The sequence below is a fragment of the Condylura cristata genome, unplaced genomic scaffold (assembly GCF_000260355.1).
Source record: "Condylura cristata isolate star-nosed mole 26May11 unplaced genomic scaffold, ConCri1.0 scaffold00021, whole genome shotgun sequence".
NCBI classification, from domain to species: Eukaryota; Metazoa; Chordata; class Mammalia; order Eulipotyphla; family Talpidae; genus Condylura; species Condylura cristata.
In genome coordinates this window covers 15,053,070-15,072,022 of record NW_004567122.1, presented here as the reverse complement: position 1 = coordinate 15,072,022, position 18,953 = coordinate 15,053,070, and the positions used below count along the sequence as shown (strand labels likewise).

Genomic DNA, 18,953 nt, shown 5'->3' with positions numbered 1-18,953 from the left:
GTCATTACATAGCTGAACACAAGAAAGCTGAACAAGGTAAGTAGTTAAATAAAGGCCGGGAAAGTGGAGAGGAGACTGTTATAGGAGAAAAAACAAAAAGCTAAAGTCTCGAAGCATGAGAAATAATCTTATGAAACAAAACTAGGAAAGCAAAAGAGACAATAAATAGTATTATAATAGTAATTCTCAATCTTTTCTGTGTACCAGAATCACCTGGAAAACTAATAAAACAAGCAGAAGATCAAGACTGTTGAAGTAGAATAGGTAATTCATCAAGTCTTCAGTTGAGTCTGTTACACACCAAAGTTTGACAGGCATTATAGTAAAGCAACAAGTACTATAGAAGGTATGCAAAAGGACAAGAGGAAGCCAGGCTGAGAAGGTAGGGATTACATGTAAGATTACAGTAAATCACATGCCAAATTAAAGAAAAAAATTGGGTCTTCCCTGATGACACAGAGATTAAAGTCTCAGCACTATCAAGCTATCACCAGCCATTGCGGCATGAGTTCTGTGCTGGCCAGGGAGCTGATCCACGTGGTGCAATCCAATTCACCATGTAAGTATTTACCTCCTTAGGAAAATGACCATTATCAGTATATCAAAAATCTCTGTGTCCCTCCAAAATCAATCCTGTGTAACTTGCCTGCCACAAGGTAAGCATGCTTCTAAAACTTTTATTATTTTTTATTCTCTTTACAGTTAAACTGTAATGGCTGTGTCCAAACTAAATGCTAGTTTTACATCTTCTATTTTATAAAGTTAATATCTTCAAATCTTCTATATATTGTTCTTTTCCCATAGTATGACCTGCTGTAGATGATTCCTTTTGATATGTAACATTTCATTCATTTCCGTTTTGTTGACTAGTCTATGGTATGAAGAGATGCTCAAGCATTTTCCTGCCATAAGAAATTTGGGGGGTTTTCCCTCAATTTTGAAAATAATAAATAATTCTTTTTAAAATTCTTGCATATGTTCCCTAAGGAACATATGCAAGAATTTCCTCTAGGATGGTATTTTTTGTTTGTTTTGTTTTATATAGACTGATTATATGGCCCTAGAATACACACATCTGCATGGACACTTTCATGTATCCACACAAACATGAATATATTCCTTGAAATAGTATTTAACCTGACTACTTAGTTATACTAATATTTTCTAATCTATTGCATCCTACTATATCATATATTGTCATAGCTCATTTTTTAGTGGGTTGGTATTCTCATGTTGAATTGCTTCAAGAACTTGGAAAAAGTGGCAGCAAATGATACTTTGAAAAATATCACTGCTTAAATGTATAAATCTCGAGGTGGAATTGCTGGGAGTTATACAACTGTATATAATTGCCTTTACAAATAAGGCCAAATTGTTTCAAAAGGGTTTAGCAATTTACTCTGTCATCATCATTGTTCTAAATATGTACCCAAATTAATTTTATTGAGTATCCTTATTGTAAACTAATATCAATTTGTAATTGTGGTTGATTGTCTTCTCATAATTTCTTGGCAATTTGTTTATTCTTCTGATTTCTAAATGCCTGTCTGTATTTCCCCCTATTTTGTACTCGGTTGCTTATATGTCTCCACTTGATCTGCAGAATTTTATTTTAAATATATAGCCTTTACACAAATCTTTTTCTGGTTATCTTCACCTGGAATGGATAATTTTTTATGGTTAACCTTGATGTAAGTAGGTTTACTGTGAAGTGGTTAAATTTATCTAGTTTTCTTATTACTTTGTCATTATTACTAGTGCTGTTTATGTTTGAAGATAAAGGTAGTAATATCAAAACACAATAGATACTCTTGGTCACAGACAGAGGTAACCCTACCTAAATAAGACCTGACAAACACCAAATAAGTCCATGTATTTAATCTTGTGTAATGGCATCAACCTGAGTGATCTTACACATGTGATTTGAGAAACAAATGGATGGTAAGATTTTGCTCTAGTTTAGTAAGAATTGTCAGTGCATATATTCTGTACACAATAGCTCTTTATCTTCAGCCAAATACAGAGGTAGATTTCATAATGAGGAGACTGCCTTTTTCATATTTTCCATGACTATTCAATACTCTGGAGAAGTCATAGTCCACTAGAGAAATTTTACGTGTGATGAATTTCTTCCTTTCATGCTTTAATATAGAGGGTGACTTGAATTACTGACACAATTGACTGCTTACTGGATAAACACATATCCCATTGCAAAGTTAACAGCCTATGTCCTATATAAGAATTAACTTCACTTGCTATGATCCTATGCCTCTAAATCATACTCAATACAATAAACCAATTAAGCTACAGATCAATTCAAAAAATAAAGAATTACATACTCAGAATTATTCTGTGTATCCTATAGAGTGGACGTTAAGATTAAATAGTAAAACTGAGCAGATATGAGATCTCAAGGCAGCAATAACCAACAACTATCAAACCATGGAAAGCAATAGACCACAGATTCCTCACCTATTAGTTACTGATGGTAACAACTGAATTGTCATTTGGAGAACTGTGTAAGGTACTGGGCAGTAGCAGTTACCTGGGAGGCAATAAGTCATGTCCATATATATTCTGCAGGCCTGTTTGTTTTCCCAACCCACCCTTTTCCCACCTCTGTAACACAGACCTATATAGACAAGTGTCTTTACCCTTAATTTTTCACATATTTACAAAAGGTAAAAGCACTCTACTTTTTTTTTTTAATTTATTTATTTGTTCATACATTACTGGGGTACAGGCCAGAGGCTCAGGGGCAGCGAGAAGCTTCACCAGAGACAGAGTGAGGAGCAGAACAGGCAGATTGATGAAGTACACTGCTGAGGGGAGCAGCGGGCAGGTCAGGAGAGGTCTGCTGCACCATGTGGTCACCTCTGGGGCAGGCGGGAATCGAACTCATGTGGAAGTGGCTTTAGCTTCTCAGTGCTGTGCTTTAACCCGCTGCGCCACCAGGGAGGGCCGAAAAAGCACTGTACTTTTAACAATACATATAAGACTGTTGCTTGAATTGAAAAATGTAAAAATTAGCATAGCTTCTAAGTTTTTATGCCCATATACTGGAATTTTTTCTAGTAAAAGCATTGTTTTGTTGTGATTTTTCTATTATGAGCAATTTGAAGGAATTTTTATAATGACAACAGATTTGATGGGTTTTGTAGCAAATTTCTACATTTCACAAAAATGCATTTTTCAGAAGGCTAAAAGTCATTTATGACCATTTACAGCCCTCAGAGAAGAGTATGATAAGCAGCTATGTGTTCATTCTATACTAAATAACAATCACCACACTAATTTTAAACTATAGCTCTAATGCAGGCATGCTTAAATAAATGAAGTTGCAAATTTCGTTCATATAATTTAATGACGATTGCTTTTTTTAGTTTGGCTTACAATTCTATACACACTTATCTGCATATTTAACTGTTCATAGTCTGCTGGGAAGTGCACACCTAACATTTTCAAATACAACTGTATTTGAATTTCTCAGGGTGTTTATGTTTGTGTGTGTATAAGTAAGGTAGAAACAAAAACTCCACTGAGCATATTTAATACTCTTTACGTCCTTAAGGACAAAATTTTAAATATTTTCTCAGGATTTTTTTTTCCTCATTTTTTTTCTTCTTTCCGTAACTGGGTCTTCTGTCCCCATGTCGTAATTCTGGCACATCTCTAATTATAAAGAAGACTACAGTTCTGCATGCTTCATATTGAGAACCTATTTTTAAATGCTGGCTTTCACATGCCTATTTTTCTTTTTCTAAGTAGCTCTTTCATCTAAAATCAGAAATAAATTTCAAGCTAATGTTTCTGTCTAAAACTATAGGGAGAGATTTTACTTTATATCATATGAAGTGGCAGAAAACATTTTACTGGGTGAAAAGTGACCAGGACCTACATTAGAAAATCAAGAAAGAAATGGTTTTGAACTTTCTAAGTACATACTGTGTTTGTGTATAGAATTTTTTCTCATCGTTAAGTACCAGATCAAGATATGCAAATTCAAATTTTAAAATTAAAAACCTGTCTTAATATAGATTGGTACCACATTCCTGAATTCAGAAATTATTTCTGTAACCTGGATTACAACCACTTCTCTCATTTTCTAATATTTCCTTTTTGAAGGTTCGAATTATTCTCTCACATGACTGAGGAGTACTCCTCAAGGTATGGCAAACTTGCATCTGAGAAAATGTTTAATCTGACTAAATTATTCTACATGAAAAGGTGCATTTACTCTCTAGTTTATAGATGGATTGCAAATCATTGTTTTACAACGTGTAGTTCAATGTATAGTTTAATTAAGGTGATCAATAGTTTAAAGAAATGAAACTGGGGCAAGAAAAACTGTTTAAATTTACTCAGAGGAGTTTAATTTACTGGATGAAACTTCCAATAACAACAGAGTTCAATTGCATCACTATCAATGAACTTTAAAAAAGTTGCCCAGGTTCAACATGCAATTCAAGCTTCAAAGCAGAACATAAATTAAGTTAATGGTATTCTTTTCTCATTGCATTATTTTGATTTAAGTATGATCTGAAATATTTCTTATAGCAGATAATTCCAGTTCATCTTCTCAATGTGCAAACACAATTGAGTTCTTTCGTCAACCTACAGCAAGTGACACATTTATGGTTATCATACATTATTCAACTTGCATTTCTTTGTTTAAATATTAAATCATTCCCTATTACCCAGCATAAAAATAGATGTTGGCTTTATTTTGACTGTAGGGTGGCAAATTAATATAAAAGCAAGTTAAGTTATCAATTCTCCTGACAGGTGTCTCACTGCCAAAGGAGAGCAGAATACTTTTCAAAACATGTATTTCAAACTTGTTTTATCGGTTTCTGAAAACACCATCTCTTTAATATAAGGCAATTATTCCAATGACCATTTGTCAACTATCCTTTTCCTGGGAAAAGACTAGTGCCATTTTTTCGGGGCCTAAACATTGCCCTATATCCTTAAAGTATACTTCCCTTACCCATTTATGTCCTACCAAGAACCGTCACTGAACATCAAAATTAAAAGGTATGAAATTAAAAGGTTTTATACAAGTGAAAAGAAACCCATGGATAAACCAGAGAAATAACTGTTGCAATAGAACAAAGATGTTTATTAAATCCAGGCTACAGAGCACTCAAGATAGTCTTTAGTTAAAAGAAAAATGGACCAGCAATAGTCTCTCCAACATGTAATGATCTTACCCTTTATCCTGTAGCAGCTCCTCAAAAGAAAAGAACAATAACAATAACATGCATGCTTGGTAATAATTCTTAAGGATATCATTTTATCCATCAGGAGAAAAATATGTTATATAACTGATTTTCTCCAATTGTTAATCTTGTGACATTCTGCAAAGCTGCATAAACACAAAGTGTGTATTTTTAACCAACATATGTTGTATAGCTGTGTGAATGTTTACATGACTCAAATGGCAAGAAAACAATGTTACACTGTTGGGTACAGCACTACTTCTCAAATAGGCAATTTTCTTATTAACAAATTTCCTTATGCAGCTCCTCTCCATTCATAAGAACTCCTATGTGCCCCAGAATTACATGTCCAGCACTGAACTACTTTGAAATTTTATCATTAATACCAACTTGTCTTATTAAAAATTTTATGTCTATTGTGATTCTGTTGACAATGCTCAAAATACAGATAGCAGATTATCTAGATACAGGCTCCTTTCTCTTCTCCAATTCACCACCTAACCTAAGGACCATCTGTGTAATCTCAAACTACATATCGAGATACCATTTACTTCGCCTGAATTTGTTCTATCGTCCATTCATCTAGAGTTAAGATTCTTTGCTATGAATCCCTTTTTCTTCCTGCTGTCCAAGTTCAATATCACCCCTAACAAACATCAGAACACCCCCAACTTACCCCTCCTCAGGGCCACCTGACAGATTTCCACAGCAGTTAAGCAGCATTCATGTAATTCTACGTGCAAAGTCTTAGGGGATTAATGGTCCAACCTTATACAACAGGACAACGGGCTCAAAGAGGGCCAGGTAATCCATCAACTACTTACATGGTGAGATTTGAGAATATTCTAGGAAACCTCCCCTAGCCGTGAATATCCAATCACAAAAGCCAGGTGACAAATTCATGAGAGGAAAAGAAAGTATAACGGAGAAAGCCTAACACTGAAGTCAGTTCTGACTGCATTTGAACACCAGCCACTTTGCTTCCTAAAGTTCCTTTATGGAACTTTGGAAAATCATTAAACTTTAAAGGTCTGGTTCCTTTAAAAAAAAAAGGACATTATAATGCTTAACTTGCAAATTTGATAGATATGTAGGCAAAATATATTAATTGTAAGATATAGAGTATTCACTACTCTGAAGCTGTTATAACTATTATTGTTGTTGTTACTCTAATTCCTAGTGAAAATCTATTTGCAAAATTCTGATTTTAGGGCAGTGGGCAGGGGTAAAAATTCTGATTTTTTTTTTTTGCATCTATTAAGAATTTGAAGCAAACAAAAGATCTCCTGGTAAAGTGTGTGGGAACAAAGTGGGTGACAGTGAAGAAAGGGGAAATACAACAGCTTAAAGGCATATATAGGGAGATAATAAAAATAACATTTACTACATTTCAGAATGGACCCATGTGTTCCTACGAATTTTTTATCTAACAAAATATGAGTGCATTAATAGCCTAGCTTCCTAAACACCTACAGTGAAGGACATCCACATTTTCACATGAAAAATCTTGAATCTCAAAAAATTTAATTAACTTCACAAGTTCACACAAGGAGTTAAAAGCTGAGGCATTTCATACTCTGAACCTCATTACTATCCATGCTGCCTTCCAGCTAGGGCTCTGCTTGTACTGACAACTCACTGATGGTGAATTTGCCTCATCTGTAAAGTGTCTATAATAGTGATATAAGAATAAAATTAAATGCAGTGCACGAAAGAGCAACTCACTACTAACCCGGTATCATCCCTGTTGCCAATTTACTGGGTTCTCGTGTTCCAGCCATTGACAAATAATCACTATCACCGACACCCTGGACTAAAGAGTAGCAAACTCAAGTTTATTGCAAGAAAGATTCTTGAGAGCAGGAGGGGGTCGCAGGGAGCAGCCGGTTACTACTGGGGGTAGGTTTCCTTTTATAACCGTTCATGGGGAATGAACAGTAGGGTAATCCTCCACTACCCTACTCTGCAGCACCACCCCACTTTGCCACCCAGTTGTGTGAAGCAACTGCAGGCTACTGTGTGCCTTTAGATGCCTCTTGTGATGAGCAGCCTCTGTCAGCTAGCTCTGTGGCTCGTAACCTTTGTCTGTCAGGTTTCTGCTCCTTCAAGCACCCAGCCTTGGTTTGCAATCTTGCAAGCAGCCCTAGGCAGCCAGGGATTTTTTCATCTAGCCTAGGAATTTTTCATGTAACAAAATACATGCTCGCATTAATGGCATATCTTCCTAAACACCTACGGTGACAACCCAGAGTGACACTGCAGCCAGTTCTTACAGACCAACTCTCTAGCCCACTAGTTCCCTACTCCCACATCACCATACAAATAAAACTGCCAAAATTTACGAGACCAAAGGGGCCCCTGATCCTCTTACTTTGTGACCAATCATTTGACTTGACTTTATCTCACATCCCTATCCAGACTTAGCAAATGTACTTTGACCACCTGCTACATTACAGGATCATTCAGTGGTGTTGTTACCTTTAGAGAGCTAAATCTATTAACAGAGGGGAACACAGGACTACACATTGCAGCTAGAAATGTTCAGAGACAAGAAGAGACATCTATGAGGCTTTGTGAGAACACAGTCAAGGCCTGATCTCTGGTCAAAGGAAATGCAGGTGCCACCCCCAAGAGAAGGCCTGTATGAGGGGTCTCCAAAGGATGTTTACGTGTCTGCCACATGTAAAGAAAAGAACATTTCTGAGTTAAAACTAGAGCATTTCTTTTATAGCCATTCTGCCCTCGGCAAGAAACATTATCAATATCCCTGGTGATTAGTTAGAAATGGCGTTCACTTTTGGAAAGGCCTAAAAACTATGATCCAATGGGCCCTGCCTGGTGGTGCGATGGGTTAAAGCACAGCTCAGTGAAGCTCTTCACATCCACTGCAGCACCAACTTCGATCCCGAACTCTTTTCAGAGTGGTTATTAGTATATGTCCTAAAGCCCCACAAAAGTAACTGTTTATCTTCAGGAAAATAAAGACTTTAATTTACTCTCTTGGTCTAGTTCATACTTTCATTCAGCAGGCAGGGTTTTTCCTCTTCCAGCCAAATGCATGTGATTTCATTTCTGGGAGCCTAACTCTGGTCCAGCATCACCCATTCAGCTCTGACTTGATGGAAATAAAAGGCTAAAAGTGTATTATAGCTAGAGACTCTTAGTAGTAAAGTATGCAACTCAGTTTCCTTTTTTCTGCAACAATCATGAAGTTTTGATGCCATGCAAGCAATACTCACCATGAGTTTCTCTTAAGGGTGATTGATACACAGATCCTCCTTTTGAAAGTAACTTAAATCACGGCAAAGAATTTCAGGTAAAGGAAACCAAATAGGCAAGTACTGAAATGACCCTAAATCACTCTTTTCACAGATGTATAGGAAATTGCAATGGAAGGTGACTACAAGTTTGGGGAAGAAGGCTAGAGAGGCAGCCCAGGAGCAAAATCACATAGGGCCTTTGAAGCAATGTGAGCAGCGGCCTGCAATTTTATTACAACATGGAATGACAAAAAAAAAAAAAAAATGCAGTGGGACAAGAAAGGAATTGTGATAAAGAAGAGTGTTATCACAACCTCCAGGGAGAGACCATATGACTTGACCTGCTGTGCTATGTGGGCAGATGTGACCTCAGCCAAGATATGTTTTGAAACAGTTCTACTGCTACCTGCCCTTCGTATCTCTTCACCATTTGTGCTAGAGGTCACTGATGCATTCAGGACAAAGGATAATGAGAGCTAACATTAACATGATTTAATTTTCCTCCACTAGGCTTGAAATTTTCTCTACCTTTGGTAAGTACAGAGCTACTTCCTGATGTCACCTGCCTCCCTTCTGGGTCACTTAATGAAGAGTTGCCCATCCTCCTCACTGGCGATTTGTTTACCAACGACAAGGGTGACAATTTGGTTCATTTAGCAAGCAACCAATTTTCAACCACTGAAACCCATCTGGGGCCTTCCCTTGTGGTGCGGGGGGTTAAAGTGCATCACAACAAAGCTAGCCATGGCCACTTTAGCATGAGTCCGATCCGCTCCCCCGGAGGTGACCCACATGGCACGCAGACCTCTTCTGACCCGCCTACTGCTCCCCTCAGCAGTGTACTTCACAGATCTGTCTGTTTTGCTTCCCAGTCTGTCTCTTGTGAGTCCTCTCACCACCCCTGTACTCCTGGCCTGTACCCCAGTTCCGTATGGATAAATAAATATTTAAAAAAGAAAGAAAGAAAGAAAAAAACTCCATCTGGGATGTTGTTCTCCCAAAATAAGGAGATTTTTTCTAATTGATCTCTTTTCTAGAAAATGTGTTTCTTCCTTCCACACAATGTTTGCCTCTGTCTTAGGGCCCAAGGCATTTGGCAGGCTGACCTTCACGACACTCACTTTGGGTGCCTGTGTCATTAGTGCAACCTAATGAAAACCTAGTGTCAGGTGTTCTGCACGGCCACTGAATTCATTAGCTTTTAACATAGTCCTGAGAGAAAAAGTTAAACACACACAGAAGCTACTGCATAAAATACAGCTCTGGTGCTTAAAGTGACGAAGGCATGAAACACTGTTCTTTATGTGGACTCTGTTTAGATGTGAGGCTAAGTAAATGTGACTTCAAGACTATTTTGAGCTCAATACTAACATTTTCTTTTCCCACAGAATTGCTTTGTCATTTTAAATGTATTGGAAATAGATTGATGGCAATTCAGGTCTAGTGGTTAGACAGTCTGATTTTCTCTTTTCCTTATTCAATTATTTATGTGTTCAAATATTTACTTAAAAAAAATTCCTAAGTACTCGCCAAATGTCCTAAAGTTGATCAGTCAATGAGGTGAGCATAAAAATAAGGAGCCTCTTCTCATGTGGCTTACGGTCTCATTAATTTAATTTTTAAAATGTTTTGAAAAGATCACTGCATATTTGGCATCAGAAAATCTGTCTTGTTAACATTACTACTCTTCCACTTTAGGCCCTAGAGTTACTTCACTTTTTTTAGCCACGTAAGTAAAGAGAGGCAATGAGAGTTTGGAATAGAAATTGCAACTATAAACCCTTTTTACTTCTACTCATTCATGTATTTATTTTCTTTTTCCCTGTCTCCAAACCACTAAATGGGAAATTTTATTACTAATACCATCCTTAGTTTTGACCTTCATGTTTAACCAAATTTTCAGTCACTTTAAAATCTCAATTGACTCTTAACAATCCAAAATATCACTGTAACTCAAAATTGACCTTAAATATCCCTCAACTGCTACACACACACAAACACACAAAATAAGCTTATATATGTAAATTGAATCCTAAAAACCTGCATATGGATAAATGCAAAGCTTAGTTAAAACATTGAGCAACCGACATCTTTAGAATACTGTGATCAGTTAAAACAGCATTTCACTTTAGACTTTTTCTTGGTTACATTTCCATTAAAAAAAAAATCACTTTCAAATATTTTATCCCATAGAAAAGTCTTTAGAAGATTACTTAACCAAAGAATGTAAAAAAGGTGAAAAATATTGAAAACTCCCATTTTCTTCACTTTTAAAAAATGCACTGTTTACTACTGTAACAACATTTGTTTTTTTTTTTTTGCTAAATTATATAGTATCATATTATATCTCATTACACTAATGTTCTGGTAAACCTTTTGATTCTTGAAACTTCCACTGTCTGTAAGATTACGTCTAGTGGTATATGTTACTACAATAAGAAATCTATTAAGAGCATGCTCCTGACTTAAAGTTACATTGCTTGGAAAATAGTCTTTTGTAGATATTGACAGAATAATATGAACTTAGAGATTCTTATTCTTATTTAGAAGACATAATATAACATTCTAATTTTCCAAAGAGAAATGTAGCCCAAGTAGTACACAGTGATTACTGGTTCAAGGACACAGAGTTGGCTTGGTGTAGCGAGACATGTCTGCTATACCTACCATTACCTCCTAGGAGAAAATTAACTGTAGCAGGTGCTAAAACAGCACTAGCTATAATTAACAAATGCAAATAAGTAAAATATGTATTCAGCAGAAGGAAGAAATGTGAAATAAACTAGTATTGGAACACTCTAAGTAAAACTCCCCCCTGAGACAGACACTGATAAGCCACAATGATTAAACGTACACTGTTAGCAAAGTGTGTTGTGAACCCAATTGAGAAACTCAAAAAATACCGGTCCTTCTATAGTTGATACAAATCTCTTTTCAGAGCAACAACTGTAATAATTCAACATTACTTATATACTTTCAACTAGTAAGTTCACTTCTAAGAATTTATCTTAGGGACATACTTATACTTATGACCAAATTCATGAATAAGAATGTTCTTCACAGCATCATTTGAAATAGAAAAATACTTGGAAATATGTATGTGTCCATGATTAAGAATTAGGTCACACAATTTATGGAGCAGTCATAAAATTAAATAGTTCTTAACCTCTTCTGACGTTGCATGTGGATATAGTAGTTAACTGCCTATTATACAGTGAGTCACCTAAGTAGTTTATCTTCGAACTGGTCACAGAACTAGATGCTATTCTAGTTGCCCTGACAGCCATACGCACAGAGGTCAGTGGAATGTCAACACAGAAATGACATGTCTCCTTCCACCTTTATGCTCTTGCTGTTTAATACAGAAGAATGTTGGTAGCTTGGAAACCATGTGCTCAAGCTACAAGAGGGGGGGCCAGGAGGAATACTTCCTGCTGATCATCTCAGCCAATGATAAATTTCAGAGCTGAAACACTGAGATTTCAGAATTCATCTGCCACAGCAAGCCAGCATTCCCCTAAAGCAGGGTTCATAAGCTATGCATAGCATTTAAGTGAGAGGCTTTTAAAGAGGAAAAGAGAAGGATGGGGCATTGCAAGTCATGTGTCTACATAGCTGCCTGCAAATGTACACTCACCGAGTGCGCCAGGTGCCTCTTCTTACCTGCATCTTCTCACAAGACCAGGTCAGGCAACTCCTGGCCAAGGCACAAAAGCAGGATCATCCCATTCTTTACTGGATTTGGATAAAAACTGGTAATAAAATCAGGTACAATTCCAGGAGGAGACATCAGGTAAGAACCAAGTGGGTCTGTGTGGACTCACACAGTGACACATGCATGTACATGCTGCACAACAGCACGAGCTTCTTCCCATAGGATCCTGGAAATATCACTAGCTAGCATATTTAAGAAATTATTTTTCTCCCTGTAGATTTCTGTACCTAGTAGGATGGCTCAGTAATAAAGATGTGAAATCTTTAATTTTTGGGGGGGAAGCATACATAAATTTTCCACATGCATTAATGGCTTACTGAGAGTCTAATAGAGTAAAATGGGAATCCACTTTAAGTTTCTGTCTTCATTGTGTCTCTTCCTATCACTCTGTAACTTCTGGACTATTTTTAATTCATGACAATGGTTCTTTGGGGGAAATTATGATTCATTCAGATACTACAGAATCTTCCATTCTAAACCCAACATTTCCTTCCTGTCCGGTAGCTCAGATGTGAGCTTGGAGTCGTGCAAGGCCAACATTTCTTTCCTGTCCCTGTAGCTCAGATGTGAGCCTGGAGTTGTGCAAGGTGGAAGGGGTACTGAGTTCCATCTCTCCCTCCTTGGTCTATCAGAGCCTCCCCTTCCCCTTCCCTCCTATTTTTGTGCTTTGGGTGTCAACCCACTCTCAAAGGTGAGACCAGAAGAAGGGAGGCCAGTATTTTCAAGTGACTGCTATAGTCTGGCCATTTCATCTATGCACAGAGCAAGCTGGCAAGTGCCGAATGAATTTGGGGTGGGTCTGCCATGTAAACCTCCACAGACATAGCCCCCAGTGTGGGCCTTGTCCCCTCCAGGTGACTTCTTGTAAAACCCTCTCATTTGCTGCCCTTGATGATAGACTCCAAAGTCTCTGATTACCACAGACTTCTCATCACCATCTCTAGCTGAGTTGGAGTGGTAGGGTGGGCGGGAGAGAAGTTTATCAAGATGCACCAAGCCTTATCTCATCATTGTAAATGCCTAATTGAGTTTTGATAAAATCTCACATCTTCTCAAGCACAGAGCTCAGCAGAACAGGTTGCTGTCTTCTTACTTTGCCTTCTGGATGCTCATGGCCAGAAGCAAGTTTCTATGACTGTGTAGTGTATGTCATAACAATCTTTAAGACATATGTGAAAATATGCTCCACACACATATTCACCAAAGGACAACAGGGCTTCTTGGAACTAATTGATCTTATTCCCTAACTAAATGAGGTATTCTCCTAGATACACCAAGGAGGGGAGAGAGATGCTGACTGTCCTTCCAAGACGCCCCTAGTGATTGTGAGGGTTCTCTGGAGACACACATGCCTTGGCCTAAGGAGATAGTAGGCCTTCCTTCAAGGTAGGGAACAGAGAAAAGACACCTCACTCTCCAGAAAGCCAGAGCTCTCTACTCTCCAGCAATCAGGTTTCTTGATCACCTTTTAAAGTCTGTTTCTTTTATATGATGTGAAAGTAAGGAGTTATAACTGATAGTTGATGGACAAGTTCTTCCGTAATTTAGTAAACTAGCACAGAAATTATAGCATATATCTTCAGGAACTAATACTTCTAAATACTAAATACTGAAAAAAAAAAAAACTAACTACTTTACAGTTTGGAGGCTTTATTAAAAATTAAACCTTAGGGAAGACAAATGTGTGTGTATGTGTATGTGTGTAGAAGAGTTCTAACAACAAAATGATTGAGGAAGGGGTATCAAAATTGAGGGGGGGATATGATATTAATTTTACACTGTAAATTAATTCATCCTATTTAATTCTTTAATGACACATGGGTGTTAATTTTTCTAATTAAAAATAGCTAGACTTTTTAATTAAAGAATTAGAATTGGTCTGGAACTACCTTTTCAAAGTTGTAAGAAATGTCCTTTGTCACTTACAGCCAAAAAAATCAAGTACTTAGAAAATAATAGCGGTAACCATGACTTTATTTAATAGTACATTTTTTTCCCAAAAAAGCTGAATATGATGCTGTGGGAGTGACTGCCAATGGCCAGAGCTGTCCTACAAAACAGGAGAAAACATCATAAGAGGCCCTTGAGATTCTATCCTCCAGAAAATCTGACAACAGTAATCTCTACCTCTGCCAAATACCACGCACACTTTCTAAAGCGAGTTGTTTATTGTTCCATTCCCTTCACTAGTGGCACCAGGCCACAGAATAATAGCATAAGTGACATCCACAATTCCCTTATCGGTGCCAACAAAGAACTCACACCTGAAGCTGTCATCAATCTTGAATAACTCATTTGATTGACTTTATAGCTGAAAGTACCCTGGAAAAACACTGGAACACAGCACAATTTTCCTGATGAAGAAAGACTTTGTCATCAATTCTACTAAGAGATCAATTATTTTCTCAGCTCCTCTTTATATTACTGCATTGTTGTGGTTTACTCAAAAACAGATGCGGGAATGTTTATGCATGTGCATTTAGACATATAATTACAACTGACCTTAATAACATAATTTAATGTCTACATCTATAATGGTGAAAGAGCACTGTGGTTGAACTTTCACTTGTGAATAGAATATTCTGAATGGCCAGGTGGTCCTAAACAGACTCAAAAATAATTACCAAGATTTATGAGAAACGCTTAAAAATAACAACCAATACCAAGTCTTAAAAATCAACCCACTGCCTTCATGGGGGGGCCTGAGGAGTAGAAAAAGCAGGAAACAAAATGTAGAATACACACAATGAGGAAAACTCACTTAGTTCATAGCCATTTATATTGAATAACTAATAATGAGGTGTGAATGTGAACGTGGAGGCTGACCTCTGCATCTGAGAAAATGCCACACCAGCAAGTACTGAGGGCAGGGTAGAGAGAGCCACTGGTCTGAATTCAGGCTGATGCTTTTAATTGCTTAGCTACTGCAAAAGGAACACACTTAGCCAGCACGCCCAAAATGCTTCCTTTGACATATATAGTGTATATTTGTTTGTTTGTTGTTTGGCCAGCTCAACTGACATTTAAAGACAGAAGTTCCCCTGAAAAAATGGGCTTTACAATAAAGAAAGGACTGGGTGACCTTTTAACACTAACTGCACAACTCCACATGGAAATAACAGACTAAAGCAGATTAAGCGCGGTGCCCTTGGGCTCCCTGATGTGGGCCTCACCAGGCTTTGCTCACTAATCTAGCTTCTCCCCAGGCCCTGGCAGCACCTAAATTGAAGAATTCAGATGAAAAATCTAATGAACTGAAGCAGTATTTTATAAAGTTGTACACTGGTGTTATGCTAAAAACTCCTTTTGGGGATTCATAGTGGCAAAACGCAGAAATGGCACCCCCCTTGCCTCACGCATTTGATTTGGCAAAATTAATACATAGAAAACTTGCCCCTCTTAGCTGATTTATATCAGAAGTCATGTAAATACATTACCAACAATATAAAATTCTCAGTATTCAAACAAGTTGAAAGTTGTGGGAAAATTATTATGCAGATGGATAAAAATATACTCATTTCTAACACCTCAGCTTCTAGTATTTGCTATATTTCATCTCCACACTACTTGGCGATCTTCTTTTGTGAACAAGTGCCATAGAGACATACAGGAAGAGACATGTTCTCCACCAAAAAACGTTTTTTAAATAAAAAATGAACAACGCTTTCTCAAAACAAACTGCAAGTATAACCTATAATAAATTAGTGTTCCATCAGATACTGATTAAGTCATTAAAGAGGAGTCCATGGTAAATTTAAGGAAAATTACTTACAGACAAATTCATTACTGCACCAGACATAGCTCGACTATTAAAGTCACTACATGGAATCCAGGTACCCAAAGTCTTAGAGGAGGAGCTCAGCTGGTTAAATTCAAACATTTACCTATATACACATTAATTATAAGGTTAGTTTTAGAGCTGGCTAAATCTAGTAACTGGCTTCATTCTGTAGCATTTTCCTCCACTCATAACTGCTGCAAGTGTTGAGAGCAAGATGAATGCAGAAAAATTAAAGTCTCAGACTCCGAAAATGGCATTATTCAGGAGCTTTAGGCACCAAATATTTCAATGACTTCACTTTATAGTGTAGAACTCTTACCAAGTGGTGCATAGTGATGACCTTTCTGTTTCTATTCTCAAGTTAGATCAAGAGACCATTCTTCACCTGTCTGTTGCACGTAACAAACTGTCACTCAGGATGTAGGTTTGAATTGACTGTCTCGACTCTGCCCTCACTTCAGACCCATTGGAAGAGCTTCCAGACAACATCCCAACAATAAAGCCAGAGTCACCTCACTGGTGCCCAGAGATACATAACTTGCAGAAACTTGGCATCAGATGCTAACTTGCAGCTGGGAGCAAGAACACTGGGTTAGACTAACTGTGACTCACCTGTGGAGGTGTGTGCATATCCCAAATTGCACAGACACTACAGAGAGGGAAAACATGAACCTCTATATCACCAGGATATATACAAACACGAAAAGCTTCATGTATTTCAAAAACCAGAACTACAGACCAGACTAAATGAAAGATTGCTGAATTATTTAAAGTTTACTTAAGAGGATAAGCTACAGCATATGAGTATCCTGGAAGACTATCAAGGAAAAAAAAAATGCAGTTACAAACAAACAATTAGGAAAGTCATAATTATCAAAAAGAATCACATATAAATATCAAATCAGCTGATTTGATATATGAAACCATATGCAAAGTTCTAAATTGTTTTCACATTGCCAAAAAACCTGTTTTCCAATGTGATGCAGCACTCTTAGAGTATGATCCTTTTCTCACCCCTGTATCTTCCAGAAGTTCGATGGAATTCTTACAGTTTATACTTAACAAACATGTTTTTTTTCTTTCTTTTATAGTAATTCATGTTCATGACTTATATTTTCAGTTTTCTATTTCCAATCCGTGCTGTACCTTTTAGGTACTAGTTACTGTGAAAAAGAGGGGGAAGGAAGAGAAATAATTGGAGGGTGGGGTGCAAAGAAATCTTAAGCAATTATAGAATCACACAGCATTGACAGTCATCATTATACTAACAGTGAGTAATAATGCCATACTGAAAAATTTAGTTTGAAAATATTCAGTGTCTGCAACTTCCAGACCTTTATTCTCATTGGATAATGAGTGAAATTAACAAACAGTAGTCACACATTAATGCAATCCAAGCTTCTTAAGCTATTCTTTATAACAAACTTGAAGATGATGTAAAATCAGTATTTCCACAGAGCAGACATCAAGGGAAAGTTACTGGGGATAAACAAAGGCATTGCACCTATAAAAGGGGCTAATTCTCCAAGATGACATATAATTCTTAATGTAGAATCACCTATCACCAAAGAAAATACTGGGAGGCAAATACTGATAGATGTGGTAGGAGAAATAAATGAACCAACAATTGTACCTGGAGACTTCAACAACATTCTTTCAGCAATGGATAGGTTCAGCAGGCAGAAAATCAGTAAAGATATAGTTGAACTCAACAACACCATGAATCAACCGGGTATAACTGACATCGATAGACTACTTCATCCAAAAGCACAAAATATATATTCTCCACAAGCACCCAGGAAACATTCACCAAAACAGACCACATTCCAGGTCATAAAACACTCCATAACTAATGTAATGAAAGAACAGGAACCATAAACAATATCTGCTTTCAGTGCACAATAGACTACAAATCAACAACAGAAAGATAACAGGATAATCCAAAAATGCATGGGGATTAAACAGCACATGTCTAAATAATGCCTGGGTCAAGTAAGAAATCTCAAGAGAACTTCAAAATATTTTGAATGGAAGTAAAATAAAAACATTACTTACCAGGGAGTTACATCAACATCAAGATAGCATATGACATTACTCCTTTAATACACTATCCAACAAAAAATTCCACATCAATCCGTAGATGCAAAATATCTTTAAAGGAGGCATCTTTTAAAGCACCATGTGGAAACAGACCTGAGATGCATCAGCTGGTAGGCAGACAGACCACCTTCCCAGCTAAGTATGGTGAACCAACTCCAGCCTCTCTTGGCTGTGGCCCTGGAAGCTCTAAAAACACACTCACTTCTTTGGTGATAGCAGAGAGCCTCTCACAATGGAGAGAGCCTTTGTGAAAGTTCAGGTTTCCAGAGAACTCTCTGCAAACCATTAGACTCCAAAAATATGACTTCAGACACACAGGCAATGTTAAGAACAGTTAAGACTTTACCTGCAGCATCTGTCACCCAAGGTGAAACAGCTCATGGCCAAGAGATCTTCCTCAATCTGTGGTTCTCCTGCAAAAAAAAGGGAAAGTGCATGAGTGAGTGAGCTTTCAGATTCCCTAGGCCTGTAGTCTACTGCCAAAAGGACACATTTTTCTCACCCATCCAGAGTATGAAATCATGAGCCACATAGATGAGGGTAGGAAAAGGAGCAGATAGGATTCTTAAGTGGTGGGGGGCATTAAAAGAAGATTCCACTAACTGCACGATGTACTCTATCAGGAAGTCAGCAACGGAACTGTCAGGCACACCACACTGATAGAAGTATAGTTTCTGACACCTCCAGTGCACCACATACTTCAGCCTTCCCCCAAACATACACCTTTTGACCAACTTGTGCATAGACCTGCTGACAGCAGAGAGAGACTTGGAAGACAGCTAAAGCGCAAACTCAGGAAGCCAAACAAGAGACTTGAGGGCCCTCCCTTGTGACATAAGAGGTTAAAGAGCAGCACTATGAAGCTCTCTGCAGCC

At 37.5% G+C, this 18,953-nt stretch overlaps 1 protein-coding gene across 1 annotated transcript in view; it reads right to left on the bottom strand.

Moving 5' to 3' along the window:
* Nucleotides 1-18,491, bottom strand: part of PRR16 (proline rich 16) — a 451,224-nt gene extending 432,733 nt beyond the window's left edge. Inside the window, exon 1 of the mRNA XM_012727821.1 lies at nt 18,425-18,491. Coding sequence (XP_012583275.1) covers nt 18,425-18,433 — 9 coding nt within the window. The 5' untranslated portion in view covers nt 18,434-18,491. The remainder of the gene's footprint in view (nt 1-18,424) is intronic.
* Nucleotides 18,492-18,953: the final 462 nt, after the last annotated feature.